General features: G+C 47.0%; 1 protein-coding gene and 2 long non-coding RNA genes across 3 annotated transcripts in view; 1 reads left to right on the plus strand and 2 right to left on the minus strand.

Moving 5' to 3' along the window:
• LOC308582081 overlaps positions 1–20,071 on the minus strand; it is a 46,366-nt gene that overhangs the window by 17,909 nt on the left and 8,386 nt on the right. The gene's annotated exons all lie outside the window — the stretch shown is intronic.
• Positions 100–18,075, plus strand: ARHGDIA (Rho GDP dissociation inhibitor alpha). The gene is made up of 6 exons (XM_081184893.1): positions 100–220; positions 13,257–13,461; positions 14,460–14,543; positions 15,830–15,906; positions 16,026–16,089; positions 16,448–18,075. Exons 2-6 carry the CDS (start codon positions 13,272–13,274, stop codon positions 16,645–16,647), a joined length of 615 nt encoding a protein of 204 aa, XP_081041019.1. The 5' UTR covers positions 100–220; positions 13,257–13,271; the 3' UTR covers positions 16,648–18,075.
• Positions 9,981–12,793, minus strand: LOC308582079. The gene is made up of 2 exons (XR_014005478.1): positions 10,678–12,793; positions 9,981–10,283 (listed from the first exon to the last, which is right to left on the minus strand). It is a non-coding gene; the product is annotated as an uncharacterized lncRNA (long non-coding RNA).

Here is a 20,071-nt window from a genome sequence, read left to right on the forward strand (position 1 = left end):
TTTAGAAGCCAATGCGCGGCCCGCTCACCAGACGTGACGTTTCCACGGAGGGCGGGTGGCAGCCGGGATAGCCTGCCTGCCGGTGGAAGGAAGTGACGCCAAGGGAGCATCGCGGAAGTGTGGGGGCGGGGGCGCGCGCGCGGGGTGGATCTGGGCGGTGGCGGGCGGCGTTTGTCACCGGTGGCGGCAGAAATAGCAGGAGCAGCGGCACCGGCGCAAGGTAGAGGCCGGCGCTGGGCAAGGGGGCTGCGGCTGAGGTCGGGACTTCTGGGGTTGGGGGCGGGCTGCTGCTGCAGTGCCTGGGAGCCTCCTTTTCTCCCGAATTTCCCCCCTCCCCATCCGGCTTCTTCACCCCACCCTCCTTTCGCTTTGGCGATGATGGTTGCCCGCCGTTTCTGCTCGCCGTCGCCTCTCCGGGGCGGTTTTATGGTTTCCCTTCCGCCCTAGTGGGAGTCGCACCCCTCAGGGCCGGTTTGCGTTATGAATGGGCGACCTCTGCGCGCTCCCGTTAATATCTCGGTTGGGGTGCCGTCCATTGAGCTCTGCAGCTGACTTCCTCTCCTCCTTATTCTGCTATTACTTAGATCAAGTTAAATATCTCTCTCCATCGCTTAATAGTCTCCCGTGCCTGTTAGTGCTGCCATGTAGGCACCTGCTCGCATAGGGTGCGGGAGGGAATAAACTTCCCTTTCTGATTGCTAATCCTGGATCATTTTTTACTCTGTTCATACCCAGATTTCTTGTTCCTGCCTTCCTTTATAATAAGTGACCAGTTCCCATTATAAATTGCTTTTGTTTCTTTGTCTGTTTTGTTGGAATAGGCATAAAGTGTATCTCTACCTGCTCTATAGCTGCTTAGGTAGGCGTTGCTGGCCTTCACAACTTCCTGGCTTCCTGGTCTTTTCTCCATAGGAGCTCTTATTTTTTTCCTCAGCAATTTCCTTCAAGTCAAGCCTGCAGCAAGTGTGTGTTAATATTATTTTTCTAAGTGCCTCCTTGGTGTATCGTGACATGAAATTTCACACAAGGCCTTTGAGAAAGTCGCTGTATGAGAGAGTATGGGTGAGCTTCAGTATGGCTCAGTGCTTTATTTGAGCTAAAACTTGGCATTTTGACACTGGTTTCCCCCCTGGAGTAAGGGGGGCTCAGTGTTGTACAGAGAGTACCATTTCATCCATGACTGAGTTGATATATTTCTGTTTCTAGGTTTAGCACAGAGGAAGCCAATGTGGTGGTATCCAGGTGTTGTTGGACTCCTGTCACCCCTTACCATGCTGCTTAGGGCTGATGGGAGTCTTAATGTGAACACTCTACAGGCTTGAAGAGCATCTCTCCTTTTTATATTAAGCCCTGGTGTGGGTGATCGTTCATATTGCAATCACTAAAGAAGGTCACTACTCAAGCTGTTTTATTAACAGAACCTTAATTTGAGCCTGTTCTCTCCATGGTATATGCTTCGTGTTGGCTCTGCTTATAGAACCTTAGAAAGGGGTTGGATTGAAACATTGGGACTAATTGTCTGCACATTGAGATGTGGATGAAATGCATATCCTATGGACTAACGGCATGCTATGCAGCTAATGTTAATTCCATAGCAAGATGTGATTGATAATAGGGTACATATTTATGGCAGCATGATCATATTTGTGGCTAAAAGTCACTGGATGCAGAGGATTTATTTGACCACTATGCATTTGTGGGGCTTTGTTGCCATAGGTAGGGCTGTATCACTTTTTCGCACTGGATTAATGACACATAAAATGTTTTTGGGGTAAAATGGCTGATCTATTCTTCTAGCAATCTTTTGGAAAGACCTAGAGATGCTGGATGGGTACCCACAGACCTGGACTCTATTAGTTACGGAGTGTTCTGTTGTCAAAGCATCCACTAGTAGCAGAGTGGGAGACACAATGTTATCTGCACAGGTTAGTCATACCTTATCTGTAAGGTGTGTGTAAATCTAGTGCCAACTTCTCAGTCCTGCAAACAGTTATAAGAATATAAATTCATGCCGTATTCGGGAGGAAATTACGAAAAAGGCTGTAAAACAACATTCCTTCTAACAGTAATTTTATGTCTGTAATGGGTAAAGCTGCTTAGATGCAACATGTATTTTGTCTGCAACCTTTCTGAGAGTGCACTAAATCTTAGCTACATTTCCTGAATCAGCCTGGTTGCACAGTAGGCTTCCTCTTATAGGCTGCATCTAATCAGCCAATATTTGGTTCAGGGTGGGGACCTTTTTGGCTCTACAGGCCACATGTCACAGTCACAAATGATGTCCAGAGAAGTAGCAGGCAGCAAGGTGATGCTAAAAGCAAGGTTCCCTTCCCACTTCATTTCAGCAGCTTATTTCACTGCAAACCAAAGTTGGAAGATGATCCTGCTTAGTGCTGTGTTCCTGCTTTGTGCAGGGCTTCTGACTCCTTACAACCAGCTGGTTGTTGGGCACTTCGGAAGCTGCTTAAGCAGACTATGACAAGACCTCACCCTTTTGGCTAAGCCCTGTCCCTACTCATGTGGGGTAAGGTACATAAGAGTGGCTTGCCCAAGGTGGCCTCACTGTCCAAATGGGGAAGTCCAGAATGCCAAGATTGGCCCCTGGGTCAGAGAGTCCCGGGGGACTGAAATCTGGTCAAGCTTGATACTCAGTGAATCACTCTAAGCAGAAGCTTTATCCTTGATGTAGCCATTCTGTATGAAAAAACTCAGCAAGGAAGATGACTCCCTTCTGCTTTAGGGAAGGTACAGGGTGTTTTTTTTTTTCCTTTTCAGCAGGCTGTGGGTGAAATAAAGGAATTGTAATTAAGGATTTCAGTGACTACAGTCAAGCAGTGATTAGTGGATCTTTGGTAAGTGATCTAGCTGCCAGTGTGCTACAAGTTATCCAGTCTATCTACCTACTTTACACTGGATTGCTTCAGCTGCTTTGCCAATCTTGTGGCGCTATTCTGTAAGGGGTCCTGCCAGCTTGGTCTTCACTTTCTCAGTTCCAGCATTCAGAGCTCAGCCAACACACAACTCTGACCTTTCAGCACCAGTGATCTACTGGCTTTGGGCTTCGTAATGTTTTAGATTGGCACTGTAGCAGTACCAGTAAAAGCCAGGACTCCTGTCATGCCTTTACTCTGGTCAATATTTGCTGCTCTGTTTCCATGGTGAGTGCTTGTGTATGCTGCAGCTTAGCAAACTTGTACTATCAGCTAACACATTGTGGCAAATGAACGTTGTACAGTGGGTAGATGCAGATTAGAGTCTGTCATGCCTAATTCTCCACCAGTATGAGAACTCCAGAGCACTCAAGCAAAGCTCACCAATGCTTGGAGGCTATGAAATGCCAGTTTGTGAAAGAGTTCTGTATCAGGCTGTTCTCCCAGCTTTAAAGGCTGTGAATGTGTTAGCAACAAAGTCTTTTCAATTCTGTACGAAATGCTAACAGATGTGGTCAAAACCAGCAAGAGTTACATGATCTGGCAATCAATGGCTTCCTGCATCCCCTGGCTCAATTGTGCATGTAAAAAGGATAAATCCAAACTCCCCACTGATCCCTTTCTCCCTCACCTCAGCAGAGTGCATTAGCTCTAAGGCTAATGGGATCTCCAGTTCGTTCAGATGGAACCTTCTGCCAAAGTGAATTAGTGGTTCAGCCTTGGGGACCATTCGTGTGAGGAGCTTCTGTTCTTGCCGCTCATCAGCAGCAAATTTCCCTGGTGGCAAAACCCTGTGTCTTCCCTGCAGTGCTGAATGTTCCTCTGTCTGTCTGGCAGTCTGATTAATGATGTGGATTGTGCTTTCTTGGAAGACCTTGAGTCTTTGCTTCTCTGAGCCCCCCTTCTTCCCTTTAGAAACCTGCAAAGGGCGAAAAGGCTGGATGAGTAGCGAGGGTCTGTCAGTAGAAGAAACTGGGAGCAGTGCCGGCAAGCAGTACGGCTGGGCAGTTGCAAACAAGCTGCCCTGCTGCTCCTGAAAGATGTTAGCTGTATAATAGAGCCCAATGCATTAGTTTTGACCCTTTCATACTAAAGATTGCTTACACATTTACTTTCCTCTGTACAGTATAGCGATTTTATCCCATGAATGAAAGTGTGTGTGAAGCAGGTTTCCCCTCCCTGAACCATTGTATTGACCCATTGTCTGACCAGTGGGTGGCATGTAACAGACTGATATAACCAGTGTTGTATTGGTCAGTCTGTGCTGACCATGGAATGAGATGGTCATTTTAATGCTGCAGAGAATATATAGAGCCATTTGCTGTGAAAGCAATTGGGAATTGGACCATACGGATGTAGTTAAGTACCCTAATCACTTGAGGGCAGGCAAGCTTTTCTGTATTACTAATTGGCTGTTTTTAATCTCAGATACTTTTAGGTGCTGCCTGAAATCTTCAGATGCAAAATTGGCTCAGATTATTATACCCCTCTGAGTTAATCATGTCAACATGATAGTGGCTCTCAAATTCAGGTGCATGAGGATGCCTGCTTGCTCTAGAGCTATATTTAGGTCTAGAGGTGCTCCAGTTCCTAGATAATTTGTCAGTTCTATATTAGTACGGGAAGTGTTCTAAATAGTCCTTGAAGCTGCAGTACTAGTTAATTCCCCTTTTTCTGACCCATCTTCTCCCCCTAGCTTTGCACACTTTCCAGTTCAGATAGGACACAAATAGAGCGTTAAAATAAACTCCCCCCCTTTTTTTGCTCTTTTCATCTTTAATTTCCTGTTCATTCTAGATGGCATAGAATAATTTTCCAATAATAAGTGTAATGTAGTTCATGTGGAAAACATGAACTAATTTTGAAATGATGCACTCATAACTTTGACCTAAACTCTGTTAGCACTACATGGTCTAGTGTAGGCTATGCATGCATGTATGAACAAATTGTTCCAATGTATCTAAATATTATTGTGGTCTGTTGGTGATCCTTAACATTTTTAATGTGCTGATATGACTGTTAAAACAATGTAATACCCAACAAGAGGGGTAACTGTGTTTGTTTAATCTGTGTTTAAGCAAAAGCAAAACCTTTTGGCGCTTTAAACACTAATGAATTCATTTTGGCTTTTGCTTTCATGCCAAATTCCATGATTTGCATGTATCTGCAAGCTTACAGGCATCACCCTGCCCATGCTCTCTGCTGTAGAAGATTTAAGGTTGTACAAAAGGTTCTAATACTTAGCTTGTTGCATATGATTTTGTGGTTCGATAATGGAAAGATCTAGTAGTATAGACAGGGTGAATACAAGGGAAGCTAAACAAAGCTTGCTGTAGTTAAACATAGATGCTCGCATTTCAGTTTATGTATGTGGCTTTTCGCTCATGTGACTTGCACCTAGCTATTTGCTGGAATCGAAAGGCGTCATGGCACCATAAAGCAGGAGTGAGGAATTGATGGTCCTTCAAGTCTTGTTGGATGCCAACACCCATTAGCCCCAGGCAGCATGCTCAGTGGTTAAACGTGATGGGAGTTGTTGTCCACCAATGTCTTGAGGACCACAGGTTCCCCAGTCCTGCTTTAGAATGGTACAAAACTCTTGGCCTTGCTGTACCAGCCTAACCCTGGCCGTCCTTTGGAGCACAAGTTACTTTACTGTGACTTTGAACAACGCTGCGTGATTTCCATGGGAGTCTCCCCCACCCACCCAAAATTCGTTCTCTCTGCTGCTTAAGATACTGTGGTGCCAATCTTGCAAGAGTTTGTGCCACTTTTCCCCTCTGCTGTGCTTGGAAAAACTGGAAAGTCTAACTTGAATGGCTATTTCTGGTATTGGGCACAGCCATTGCGGCAGATTTCATGAGCAGAGGGTCTGAGAGCATGATTAAAAGCAAATCTGCTGGTGTTGCTTTGACTGCCACCTGGAAATGGCGATAAAGGGCCTTTGTTCCCTCTAGGCGGTCTTTATCCTGCTGACCCTTAGTAAACTGCTCCCTTCCTCCAAGGAAGGGGCTTAAGAGGCTGGTTAGAAAGTGGCCTTCCTCTTTGATTGGAAGCTGCTCCTCTTAATGCAGGCAGGGATTTTGTGACCTGATGTGAAGGGAAGCTGCTCCTTGGCAAGGACCTATGAGCTTGCCCTCCCCCCTCAAAGCCTTCTCTGTTATACTACAATTGCATGGCCCCTTTGCCTGCAGCAAATCTGCATGTACTGGTAGCGAAGTCTGCTTTCTAGGACTGCCTAGTCCCGTGTGTGGTGGGGCTAGGCTGTGGTGTCTGCCTTCCCTGGAAGTCCTGGCAGTTGAAATGGCTTTCCAGCCTCATATCGACAGAAGTCTTTAGAGGATTAACGTTCTGGCCTGGGGCGGGGAGACAGGGGTGGCAAAGTATCGTCATATTCTGTGCCGCTGCTGGGCTTGCGCTGCTTTGTGAATGGTGAATCATGCAGTCCAGTTCTGACAGCTCCTGCCTGACTCTTTTCTCCACCCCCCATTTAAATTTATTTTTATTAAACATTTGCCTTTCTTACAAATCAGTTACATTTGTTGTGAGACAATTGCGTTGAGTACAGTATAAGGTTGGGGAGAAGAGGGGTGGGGTGGTCAGGCTTATATTCTTTTATACAGTGTACGTGTGGGGTTTTATGTCAGAATCAACTGGGCAGGTTCTCTTTCTATTTGTTTATTACATTTCCTTGGTAGTGAGAGGTATTGGGGGGCAGGGTGTGGTTGGTGACTATGGTTGGCTGCAGTGGGGTTTGTTTGCATTTGTGAGGTGGGGAGAGGGCTTGTTGGGTCGGGTAAGCCAGACTGATTCGTATTCTGTCAGTGGGTTCTTCTTGTCTTGTTGGGCTGTGTATGTGATAAAGGGGAGCCATACTGGGGTGAAGGCATCCTCTTCTATTTGTCCCTGTGTCAGTTTCAGTTTTTCGGTTAGCTTTTCTAGTAAGGCCTTTTCTCATACAATTTGATACCATTGGTCCATGTTTACTCCACACAGGTCTCTCCAGTGTCTGGCTATGAGGCTTCTGGCTGCTGAGAGTAGGTTAGGATATAAGCTCTGTATGTGAGTGGTCATTATGATCTTGGAAGATGTTCAGTAGCGCCAGTTCTGGGGTGCGTTCTAATACCTGTTTAGTTATTTTGCCTATCTCTTGTAGGACTGCTGTCCAGAAGGGTTGGATTTTAGGGCATTCCCACCACATGTGGAGCTATGTGCCTGTGGAGGTGCAATCTCTCCAACATCTTGGTGAGGTTCCTGGGCGTATCAGCAGCAGTTTCTGTGGTGTTAAGTACTACCTGTAGGTGAGTTTCAGAGTGAGTTCCCTTCTTTTGGCTGATACGGATTTAAAGGGAGGTTTAGACCACATTCTAGTCTATTGGGTGGAGTTAATTTCATAGCCTATGTCATGCTCCCATTGCTCTTTGATTGCGTTAAGGGAGTTTGTGGGATTTTGGAGCAGTATTTTGTATATTGTGAATACCATCCCTTTGCCATGTCCCTCTGCTGCCAGGAGAAGGTTTTTAAGGTGATCAAGGGCCTAGTCGCTGCTGATTTTACTGCTGGATTGTTTAAGAAGCCATGTAGTTGATGGTGTGGTAGCCAAGGTATTTCCGTGTCCCCTAGTTTGGCTTGTATTTCTTGTTTTGGTATGGGTTTGTTGTTTTCATAGAAGTCTTTTAGACAGTGCCAGGTTTTTATCTGGAGGTTTTGTGCTTCGTGTTGTAATATGTGGGTGATGGGCCGGGGGGGGGGTTAATGGGGATTGGGATAGTTTGCCTACTTTTTTCTTCAGTGTGAACCTGTGTTGTGGGGATTTTCTTCAGTTTGTTTTGGAGAAATGGGTATGCTGTTGTGGGGATGTTTTCGATGGTGTCTCTCTCCAAGTGGACCCATTGTCTGCCTGACTCTTTTCTGTAGTGCAGCCTTGCATTAATTGGGTAGTCATAGGCAACAAGGAATTGCATGCAGGCAAGTGAATGGGAGAGTCACAACATCCCTCTTCTGTGCCCATCACAAAAGCCCCTTGGACTGCCAGAGGAGGGAAGACACCCACACGCTATTAACATTTTTTGTAGGCCTGTGGGTTTATTAACAAGGTTACTTCAGTGTGTATTGCCCCGATCCCTGTATTTCATAATTGCTGCTATTGCTGTGTACCTCACTTAGTTTTCTGGGGTGCATAAAAGATGGCAAGGTCCTCGCTCTGCAGCAATACTTGTAATGTGGATGTCGGTTCCAGGATTGGAGGTGGTGTGTGGCTGTGTTTGTGTATGGCAGGGAATTTTTCATGAGACTGCACATGAATCCTACTAGCTGCTTTTAACGGGGTTGGGGTGGAAGCAGGGACAACAGTGAGCCTAGCAGCACAACTTGGGACTGCATGATGCTAGCGTGGGTGGTATAATAGGTACTTCTGATAGTCTCTCTCCCCCCCCCAATAAATTGCTTCTTGGCTGCCTTTAGGGGAAAAGAAGTGGGATGTAGGCAGAATCCTGTAAGTGGGCCTAACCCACATAGGAAAGCAGCTGAGCTGTGCCAGTGGCAGCAGCTCTTCAGTAACGTCTAAGGCATGTGGTCACACCCTTGGGGCCCGAGCCAGCTTCCTGATTTGAAGGGGAGGGGCATTTCTGCTTTCCAGTGGTAGGGCAGGGCTTCATCATTTTATACTTCCAGTCCTGACAGCCAGCCGCTGTGCCTTCAAGGGGCACTCCAGCTGGAGCGAGGAAAATGCTTCTCGCCAACAGCTTCCCCCCTTGTGGACCCTGTGTGCACACAAGAAAACAACTCCCAAGGCGGGGGCAGACAACTGCTTTTTTCTGTGTAGCCTTCAGATTACACACAACTCCCCTTCCGCGGTATACAGTGGTACCTCAGGTTAAGAACTTAATTCGTTCTGGGGTCTGTTCTTAACCTGAAACTGTTCTTAACCTGAAGCACCACTTTAGCGATTGGGGCCTCCTGCTGCCGCCACGCCGCTGGAGCACGATTTCTGTTCTCATCCTGAAGCAAAGTTCTTAACCCGAGGTAATATTTCTGGGTTAGTGGAGTCTGTAACCTGAAGCGTATGTAACCTGAGGTACCACTGTAGTTTTTCCTACACCTTTTATTCCAAGGTAGGTCTCCCTCAGTTCCTGGATTTTTTTTTGAAGATTGCTGAAGTATGTTTTGCAGTTCTATGATGCAAGGAGGGACAGGGGCAATTTGGGTTGGTGTTCCTCCTCTGGAAGGTAACTGCCCCAGGTCATTTCCTATTCCTTATCCTTGGTTTTGTGAACAGTGTTCAAAATTAGACAGGCTCCGGGTGAATTTTGCAACCTTGGTTTAAGGAGCCACTTGGTGCCTATCTTATATATCTGAGTTTCTAACACAGCTTCTGAAGTGGGGCGTGCCTAGTTGCTCATTTCAACATAGTTGTCTTGGCTTAGGAACATGTTGGCGGATGCCTTGCTACTGAATATTTATGAAGAAGACTGTTTGTATTGGCTGCCTGGTATCTTGGAAATCTCTGCCTTTTGACTCTCTCCCCTGTGAAAGGTGAGGAGTCAGTGTATTTGTTCAGTCAACTTTAAATCGTAGTAGTAGTTAAGACTGCTCTAGTAAAAAGATTGTAGCCCTGCCCTTTCACAACACATGTACATCAGCAAATGTCAGTGTTTATGAGAAGTCTGGAGCACTTGTTTGTGTCCATGTAATACCTAGCCTCCCTAAATCAGTACTTGCGCCTTTTCAAGGACTCAGGTAGAACAACCACACCAGTCTCTTTGAAAGAAGCTTAAATCGAGGAGACTTGCTATGGAGAAGCAAGCGTTTCTTTATACTGAAGACATAGAGATAGTCACGGAGGCCACATCTGCACCATACTAAAGCTCTTTTATGTGGCTTCTTCCAAAGAATCCTGGGAACCAGAGTTACAACTCCCAGAGTGGTTTAACAGCCAGTCCCTCTTCTCAGGAAGTTGTGAGTTATTATACCTCTGCAAAGGAGGAAAGCAGCTCTTAGCATCCTAAACAAACTGCAGTTCCCAGAGCCCTTTGTAGGAAGGACCAAATGTTAAGGTGGTGTAATCATACTTTATATGTCTGGTGCAGAAGTGGCCTATGTTACAAACATAGTTGAGTTTTCTGATGTTTGCCCTTTGGAGTGTTCCTTCCACGTCTGCTTCCCCTTTGAGAGTTACGCATGCTTGCGGATGGAAGCCACAGATCATCCTATGTGATGTGTTGTACTTTCCCAGTTGATAGAGGATAAAGTTTTGCACATTGAGCCATCTTTGTGGAGTTCTTCCTTCCAATAAAAAGTTGTTCCAGCTGTGCTGAGTCCTGGTTAGTTGATCGAAATCCTGGCATTTCTACTCTTAATTGTTAAAAACAACAACAACCCATAAGCTTCATTTTCTAGAGAGCTAGCTGTGCTAATATCTGTTTCAGCAGGACGAGCAAGGAGACTTGTGGCCATTGTACAAAATTTGCCAGGTGCATTTTGCATCTGATTGTCGGCCACTTGAAACCAAGTGAAGATGCCTGAGTGACAGGATGGCGCTTGACATCACCATCTGGAGGTGCACACCTGGGGATCCTTGGATCTTGACTGTTTTCACATACCAATACCCCATCCTGTACAATTCTATTGGTTATATTTTATCTGCACAATCAGAATGAATTTCAGGAACCGAAATGTTTTCTCTACAACGTGAACAGGAGCAGTGAACGACATTATAGTTAATTTGTTGTAGATTGTCTTCACTTACCCTGCTCACAGTTGTGAATAATGTTCATATGTTATGAATGGTTCATGTCACCATTAAGAAAAAGAGGTAGGATTACGCCAATATATATCTGGACTGTCTCTAAATAAAGTGTTTTTCTTCTTGTAAGTTCACAAAGCTCCTAACCTAGCCCAAGAATGTAATCCGAACTAGCCAGATGTTTAACTAATAATCAATCACAGTCAGTCTGTCGTTTGAAAAATAAGACTTTAGAGCCGTCTTGCCCAAAAAATGTCAACTAGACATTCCGTTTTGGCAACTGTAACCTTGGTTTAAGGAGCCGTATGGCACCTAGCTTATATATTTTAGTTTCTAACACTGCTTGTGCCAAGGTTAGAAAAATTATTATGACATCGTATTATGACATCACAAAACATCAGATACATTGTAAGCCACATGAACAAATCCCTTCCAGAACTGCTGTCCGTTACCTGATTGAATAATTAGTGAAAAAACATTTCTGTCCCCATTTTCATTTGTTCTCCATCAAATACAAGGGCAGAGAAATCTTCCTGAAAATTGAAATACAGTCGTACCTTGGAAGTCGAACAAAATCTGTTCTGGAAGTCCGTTCAACTTCCAAAACGTTGGAAACCAAAGCGCAACTTCTGTTTGGCTGCAGGAAGCTCCTGCAGCCAAGTGGAAGCCACACCAGACGTTTGGGTTCCAATGAACATTCGCAAACCGGAACACTCGCTTCCGGGTTTGCAGTGTTTGGTAGCCAAAACGTCCGAGTACCAAGGCGTTTGGGATCCAAGGTACGACTGTACTGTACAGTTTTGATTGACTTTGGCATACTTTTGCCCAGTTTGAGATTTGCTGCTTCATCCAAATCCTGCAGGTGCAGGCAAGATCGGGTGCTTCACTCAAAGAGGACTAAGTAGCAAATACTGCTGTTGTTGAGGCAGTTCCTACAGCCAGGTGTCTGGTCCTGAAATTTGGAGGTACACAAACTTCAGAGCACAGTTGGGGGCTGGGCTGGACTCAAGAGCCATATCTCAGTGGTGGAGAACATGCAAAAAGTCCCTGACTTATCTCCATAGCAGAGCTGGGGAAGACCGCAGGCTTAAAAACCCTGCAGAGCTGCTTCCAGTCAGTGTAGGCTGCCCTGAACTAGATAGGCCCAATGTCCGCTGCATTATATGCAGCTTTTTATGAGCAGAGAAGACCTTTGAAAGCTCACTGGGTGAGGGGGGGGGGGAGTATATTGTTTTCTGCCTTGTTACCCAATAAGATTTCATAATAAAGTGCCAAAGTTTTTTGTTTTTTTTAATGTTTAGCAGGATTCATCTGGCATCCTGATGCTCTTTTCCCGTTTGTGATGCTTTGAGACAAAAGACCTGGCTTCACTTCAACTTATTGTTTGTCACAGCTCCTCAGGGCCTTGTCTTGCTCCCTCTTCACGCTATTCAAATGAGATTGTACTTTGGAAGCAACAGGCCGTCCACAACTAATCAGTTTGGTTAGTGTGGAGTTTGTTCCAGGTTTCAAGTGCGCTCCACTCTCCCCTCATTGGGTCCTTTTAGCATCTGCGTAGTGGCTGTTGGCGTGATTTTAGCCCTTGTTCTGACCTCTGCATATTTATGCAAAGTGAATCCGAGGAGAGGAGAGGCACAAGAGGAAGAAAATTGGTGGCAGCGGAACAGCTACTTCCCCTGAACCACCATTTTTATTTATTTAAAAAAAGACAAGAGGCCCGAGCTTGCTGGTTGCCAACAGCACAAAAGGAAAATTCCAAGGCCTTTGAAACCCTGTTGCTTGAGAACACCACCTCAGATCATTTCTAACCTTTCCAGGGAGCCCCCTGGGATGAGTTGCAACTTCAAAGGGCTTTTTGTAGCCTGCGGAGGAGTTGGGAGTGTCTGAACCGGGTTTTATAATGAGAGCAGGCTCCTTTAACCATGGTTACCATAATAGCTTCCTATTCGCTGTCCTGAGAGAGCCTGGAGGAAGCTTACCCCACCTCACTCCATGACTGCTCCCTCTGCCTGCCCACCCCAGCCAAGAGCAGCAGCCACCTTCGCTGGCTTTGTTTAGCGTTGGCTTCATTTCTCTTTCAGACGGGCAGCAGGTGCTGCCAGCCCTAGCCTGCCTGCTGTGTGAGTTGGGGGGGTCGTTGGCTTGTACGGGGCAGAATTTGGCTAATGGAGCTAGCATGCAGTGATAAAGACTAGGGTGGAGCAGCAAGCTTGTCACTCAGCTGATTCCCTTCCTTCCAGCTCCTGAGTGAGGTGGAACAGAACATCTGTCTGGCAGTGAAGCTCTTTAACTTCAGCAGCAGGGGGCAAAGTGCAAAGGTTCACATCCTGTGGTGCCTCTTTTGAGGAGGAGGAGGGGAGCATATCAGCTAGGAACCTCCGTCTCTGTGCCTTTAATTCCTTCAGGAATTCTGTGCACCAAGACAGAAATCTCAGAAAGTTAAAGGATTACAGCACCTGGGGAATTTCCTTGAGCTTTGGCAAGGGTTTTCCCCTTGCAGACATTGTGGTTTCTAGCCAAGTTGCCGTAGCTAATGTGCTTGTTTGTGTCCCTTCCTTCTCTCCCCTCCCCCCCCCAAATAGGTCATAGTTGCAGAAATGGCTGAACAAGAGCCTACCCCCGAACAGCTGGCCCAGATTGCAGCTGAAAATGAGGAGGACGAGCACTCTGTCAACTACAAGCCCCCTGCCCAGAAGAGCATCCAGGAGATTCAGGAACTGGACAAGGATGATGAGAGTTTACGCAAGTACAAGGAGGCCCTGTTGGGAAATGTTGCCATTGCTGTCGGTGAGTCCCTGGAGGACGTATTTGTGCCTACTGTGTGAGGGAAGCAGGCCTTCTGAAACCTGCCCCGCTTTCTCACACATGCATGCTTCTCCAAAAGTATTTGGCCCTCTTCCATTTGGATGTGGTGTGGAAACCATCTGGTCTAAGCCAAGAGCTGATGTCCTGAGGAAAGAAGCTTGGGAGTTGCCCAGCCCTGAAATCCATGGTCTTGAGGGGGGAATTGTCTCTGCAAACTGGAACTTTAGACTTTGAATAAACTCTACAGGTTTGTAAGCAGAACTAAGTCAGGAGTAAACTTGTGTAAGCCTTCTCTAGTGTCTCTCTCTCTCTCTCTCTCTCTCTCTCTCTCTCTCTCTCTCTCTCTCACACACACACACACACACACACACACTCACATACTCACATACTCACACACACTGCTAATTACTTTTTTGGGGAGCACCTGAGATGGTGGGGAATAAGTAGAGGTACTGGTAGGCGGGTAGGGGGTGGGAAACTATAGGGACCAGGGAACCATGAGAGTTAAAGGCACAAAGCTTTCCTCTTAATCTCAGTTTTGGGATCCACTTGTGGCTTTCAGTACAGTCCAATTGTGAAGAGAACATTAAGTAAACTTAGACACAAAGGGTTGTACCCAGTGAAGTTGACCTGTTAGCACAAGGACTTTGGCCTGCACAATAAGACTTCCCTTCAGTCTCCCCAAATTCGCTCAGCGGAGCTGGTGGTGGAAAACCCAGAATGGAGGTGCATGGGGAGAAAGGAGGGAGAACAAGCCCAATTGCACAGGCAGAGGTCCTTATTGGGGCAATTGAATTGGATACAACCCAAAGGCTCACCAGGTTGCAGGTTTGTTGACTGCTGCGCAGTACATTGGTGGATCCATACTTGCCATGCTTTTTTGCTGCTCTGCTCTCAGCCCATGCCTGCAGCTATCAGATGAGATACTTAAGGGCTGGTCTTCTTACTCTCTAGTATTTATACCTCATCTTCTCTTTCAGATCCCAGCACTCCAAACGTGGTGGTAACAAAACTGACTTTGGTCTGCACTACTGCTCCTGGACCCTTGGAGTTGGACCTCACAGGTTAGTGGGTTAAGTCAGAATATATGATCGGTCCTGTACAGGTAGGCTAGACTGGCTCACCAGAGGATCTTTCTATCTCAATACATTGCATTCTCACTGCAGATAGCCAGCCCTATACAAACATCTACTACTACACAGAGTTTCGCCCTATAGCATTTGCTTTGCACCCAGTTTTGATAGGGAAGAGGTCATTGCCAGATCTGAGAGCCATTTGAAGAGAGTTTTTCCTGCACTGTTGCTGCTGTGATGTGGTTTAAGGCTCGTCTTGCCTATTACAGAATAGGCGTGTGTTAAAGTCATCTTAGGGCTCAGCAATGATCCATGAGATAAACTAATTCTTAGTTTCAGAGCAGCCAAATTTATATTTGGCTGTTCAGACAGCCTACCGGTCCAGTGGTAGAGCAGTCACCCAACAAAGGCACATGCCTCATTTCACATCTGCACCTTTGCATTCTGGGAAAGGTCTGCCAGACTTTGGCTAGGAGAGAGTGCAGTTTGCAGAGTTGTGGCAGAGCTACCAGCTGGAATAAGCAGGTTGCCAGAAGAAAAAACAGTCTGGACCTGAATGCACAATTCTCTTTTTCTTTCTTTTTGGACAGAAGGAAATATTAGACTACGGTAGGACTCAGTGCAAACCCAGCCATTTTACCGAGTGCTGCAGTGCCAGCTGAATAGCCTGCAAAATGGCCTAGTATACGTGCCTTTGGATTGTCTGAACTGGACAGCAGACATCAGTTTAGGCTTGTGGCATTCTGGTGTTCTTTCATTCTGGTCGTGCTTTGACTCTCCATGGCTAGAAGGATGCATGGGTGCTGTCAGTCAAGGTAGTGCCAGTAGTGAACCCAAAAAAACCTCAGTGAAAAATAAAACAATGATATCGTGAATCATTCACAACATATAAAATTTAAAACGCTAAACCAGATTTCTAAGCATCTGGGTAGCCTTGTCTAAACCAGAATGTATTTAGCAGGCACCAAAAAGAGTACAGTGAAGGCAAATGCTTGACCTCAATAGGCAGGGAGTTCCAAAGGGCAGGTGCTGCCACACTAAACAATTGAGTTCTTAAAAATGAGGAATGGGTATTATGTGGCTCCCACAGTAGCGCCAATCCTAAGTAATCAAATGGGCACATGTGGAGCAAAGGGATCTCGTAGGTAAACTGGTCCCAAGTTGTTAAGGGCTTTTTATGCTAATAGTACATGGAAATCAATCTGCTGCTCTTTGCTTTAAAACTCTCAGTGGAAAGTTTGCCTGTCTTTGATTCCTTCCTTCTCCTTGTTATTCAGGTGACCTGGAGAGTTTCAAGAAGCAGTGCTTTGTGCTGAAGGAAGGTGTTGAATACCAGCTAAAAATCTCCTTTCGGGTGAGGTCTTTTGTCATATTGGTCAGCCTTCGGTTCGCTAAGCACATTGCTCTGGCCTTTAGGATTTTGTGTGTCAGAGAAAAGTGCATGTTGGCTGATGGAATTCTCTGTCTATTTAGGTGCATAAAGAGATTGTTTCGGGGTTGAAGTATATTCAGCACACATTCAGGAAAGGAGTAAAAAGTAAGTGTCAAGGAGTGGGGGGGGGGTCATGTGCAGTAGATCCCATACCTTTCATTTGCTTTTTACGGAGCAAAAAAAGGGGGGGAGGGGGCTTCGCAATGGTTTTTCAGAAGCGTTCTGTCAACTTTTAGTTTGAAACGTTACCTCAATAAAACTGGAACTTGGTGTTTGAGCTGATACAGAGGATGTGTTGCTTCCGCTTGAATGCCAACCATGCAGGCAGCAGCAGCAGCAGCGAGTGATTCCAATGGCTTTGGAAGGCTGGCTCTTCCCTCTCCCCACAAAAACTCTTTGGAGAGTCATGGGCGTATTTCAGATATTCCGGTTCACGTATTGTGTCTGTTTTTTCTCCTTCTAGTTGACAAGACTGACTACATGGTTGGGAGCTACGGGCCACGGGCCGAAGACTACGAGTTCCTGACCCCCATGGAGGAAGCCCCCAAGGGCATGCTGGCTCGGGGCAGCTACAACATCCGATCCAAATTTACAGACGACGACAAGACAGACCACCTTTCCTGGGAGTGGAACCTGAACATCAAGAAGGAGTGGAAGGATTAGCCCTTCCCTAGCCAAATCCTGAGAGTTGCTCAGACAGCGGCTACAGTAGAAAAACCCCCCACCCACCCTGTACCAAAGTGCTGGCATTGGATACCCTTCCCCCCTTCCCCATTCTTAAGCTCATCAGGAAGACCTTTTGGCTCAGCGCCCCACATATTTCCTCCCAAGAATCACTGAAAGAAATTGACCAAACCTGCACTGTCTGGCCCAAGCGCAGAGGTGGAAGTGCTCCCTCTCCTTTCTCTGGCCTCCCGATTACGAGGTCTGCTGCTTCTGACCCACTTTGAATACATTTCAGGCAGGTGCTGAAGGGGAAGCAACATTCCTGCCTGCAGGGGAGAGGATTCGGAGGCACTCCTGTCTCTGGGTGATGGGCAAGGCGCTGAGGAATTGATTCCATGCAGAGCTGGGAACTGCCTGCTGCCCCCCCCCCGTCCCTCCCCAATTGTTTCCAGGCTCAATCATGTTCATGGCTTGCCCCTTCTCCTCCGGAGACATGGGTCGGCTTTCCATTTGTGATGGTTTCCTGTAACCATGATGCCTTAATGTGTGTAACATACATCCTCCAGGGAGGGCCCCCCCCAACCTTGTTACACTTTTTATATGTGCTCCTGTCCTGTCCCCCAACACATCCCCCTCCCGCCTCCTGATTTTGCATCTTCTGGCCAGACCACCCCCCTGCTGAGGCTGATGTCTCGAGGGCTTAAGCTGCTACCCCTTACAGGCTCCCTGTGGCCAGAGAAGCGCTTGCTTCCAGCTAGGGAGGTGGGGCCTGTTGGTGGGCGTGGAAGTTACGAGTGCCACTGTCATCTCCATCTTAGTTCTGTCACACCTAAACTGGCTGCAAAGCCCTGCAGTCCCAGGGCAGTCCCTGGGTTTCAGGGCTGGAAGAAGGATTGGCCCAGCTCAGCTGCTCCTCACCTGATCCGAACAAAAGAGCTTGCTATGGACAAATATTCGAGAGCAGTGAATGCCTTATGTATCTGTTCTGCCTTTGAAATCATGTGCCTGGCCTGTCAGTATTTATTATTGCCTTGATTAGATGCTTCTCCTTCATGATGCCCGGGCAGCCCTGCCCCCCCCCAGTAGAAACCCCACTGGCGTGGAAAGAGGAGGCCTCGCAGGGCCTGCTCTCTGTTTTGTCAGGTGGGCACGTTCCAGCTCAGCAGCCCAACTCAGCGGGGCTATTGCGAGTCCCAAACTTGTGTTAGAACTGGGACCAAGCGTGTGTGTGCGCGGTTCTCTTTCATAGCTACGTCTCTGCCCCCGACTCCTCTTCCCCACTCCGTCCCTTGCAGGAATTTTTTTTTTTTTTTGGGGTTAAATTGATTTGATGCGTTTTTGTCTGTAAATCTAAAGATCTGGAGTAACAGATTTGGAATCATCAGCTTCCCCTTTTCTGACGGTAAAATAAAATCTTGAAACTGACATGGTTTTCGCCTCCTCGTCAAAGTTCTTCCAAGCTTGCTGTGAGCAGTGGGGGTGTGGTAAGGGGAAATGGGGCTCAAACATCCAAGGCCTCCAGATGTTGCTGGACTACAACACCCATCCGTCCCTGACCCTTGCTTAATGCTGGCTGGATTGATGGGAGCAGGGAGTTCAACAACATTTAAGGGCCGCTAGCATCCTGTCCCTGACTCAACAGGGAAGAATTGCCAAGTGGTGGCTTAGGAAACTCAGCTTTTGCAGTGATACCATTTATTGATAGCACATTCTCAAACGTGTGAAGGGGAAATGTCTTGGGAATCTAGATTTCACTTGGGACTCTTTCCCAACAATCCATAGATGAATACCTTATATGCCAAAGGGATTTCTCTCTGATTCCCACCCTTGACACTTTTTGAGACTGAGGATTGCTGTTAGCACCATCTGCAAGGAGACTGATTGGAACAGCTCCTTGCAGCTTGACCTGTGAGCATTCATGCCATCACCATCTGATGCCAGGAATACCTGCTGCTAGTGTAAGGACCCCTACTGGACCCCTGACCATTAGGTCCAGTCGTGACCGACTCTGGGGTTGCGGAGCTCATATCGCTTTATTGGCCGGCGTACAGCTTCCGGGTCATGTGGCCAGCATGACTAAGCTGCTTCTGGCGAACCAGAGCAGTGCACGGAAACGCTGTTTACCTTCCCGCCGGAGCGGTACCTATTTATCTACTAGCACTTTGAGGTGCTTTCGAACTGCTAGGTTGGCAGGAGCAGGGACTAAACAATGGGAGCTCACCCCGTTGCAGGGATTCGAACCGCCGACCTTCTGATCGGCAAGTCCTAGGCTCTGTGGCTTAACCCACAGCGCCACCCGCATCCCTTTTGCTGCTAGTGTAGAAGCTGCTGATTTTCCATGCCATACAGGGGGTCTCTGCTGAGTTTTTCTACTGTGTAATGATGCAAATGGCCAACTTCTCAAATCCAGTGGGTGGGTGGCTGTGTGTTGTGCATGTGGGGTGGCCATAGCCACTGTTGGCATGCAGGACCTGGAGGGTGGACTGCGAGTGAATGTAGCCTTTCAGCCTAAAGAAGGTAGCCTGATCCTGTTCTTCACTTCATGGCTGCTATGTGGAGACTCTTTTCAAGTCCTGGAGCTGGTGTATGGATGGGGGAAGGGGGCAGTTCAGGCAAAGCAACCTCAGCAGACCCCTTAAGAGAAAGCTGGAATATGTAAACACAAATGCTGTCTCTGTACAACACAAGGGGACTAAAAAGTCAGGGTGGTGCTGGAGGCATTGCCATCATTGGGCGCTCACAAATGAATTCTTGATCAGACTGAAGCTCCACTGAGCCTTACCCAGAAGTTGCTGTCTCTGCAGAAGTCTACAAGTAGGCCATTAATGGAGCGGACTACCCTGCTTTTTGCCTCTTAGCAGCTGTTTTACTGCCTTTGAACCTGACCTGTGGTGCCTGTGGACATTTGTCTTCCATGAATGCTGGGTGCTGGACACACTGAGGAAAACAGGTTTCCAACATTCCCTGCTTGCAGTTTTCTCAGAGACATCTGAATGTCCGCCTGTATGAGCTAGATGGGCCACTCTGTATAACACAGCTTCCTATGTCTTAGCATTGGGGGAATGAATGTGGTTTAGTGGGAGAGCATCTCCTTCACATGCAGAAAGTGCCAGGTTCAAAGCCCTGGAATCTCCAGGTAGCCATGGGAAAGATTCCCATCTGAAATCCTGGAGAGATGATGATGTTGATACCCCACCCATCTGGCTGGGTATACTACCAGCGTAGAAAATACTGAGCTAGTTGGATCAGTTTCCTAATTGTATAATGTGGGTCCCCACATTCCCAATTTCTTGGAATCAAGATGGTGCAATGGATGGTCGCTTGGTCTGGCCCAGCAGGGACCCTGTTTACTGGGACCTCGATCAGTACCTGACTTCACGATCCTGTGGAGGCAGCCATGTAGAGTTGCCTACAGATAGCA

Source organism: Podarcis bocagei (genome assembly GCF_964188305.1).
Source record: "Podarcis bocagei genome assembly, chromosome: 2".
In the NCBI taxonomy this organism is placed as follows: domain Eukaryota; kingdom Metazoa; phylum Chordata; class Lepidosauria; order Squamata; family Lacertidae; genus Podarcis; species Podarcis bocagei.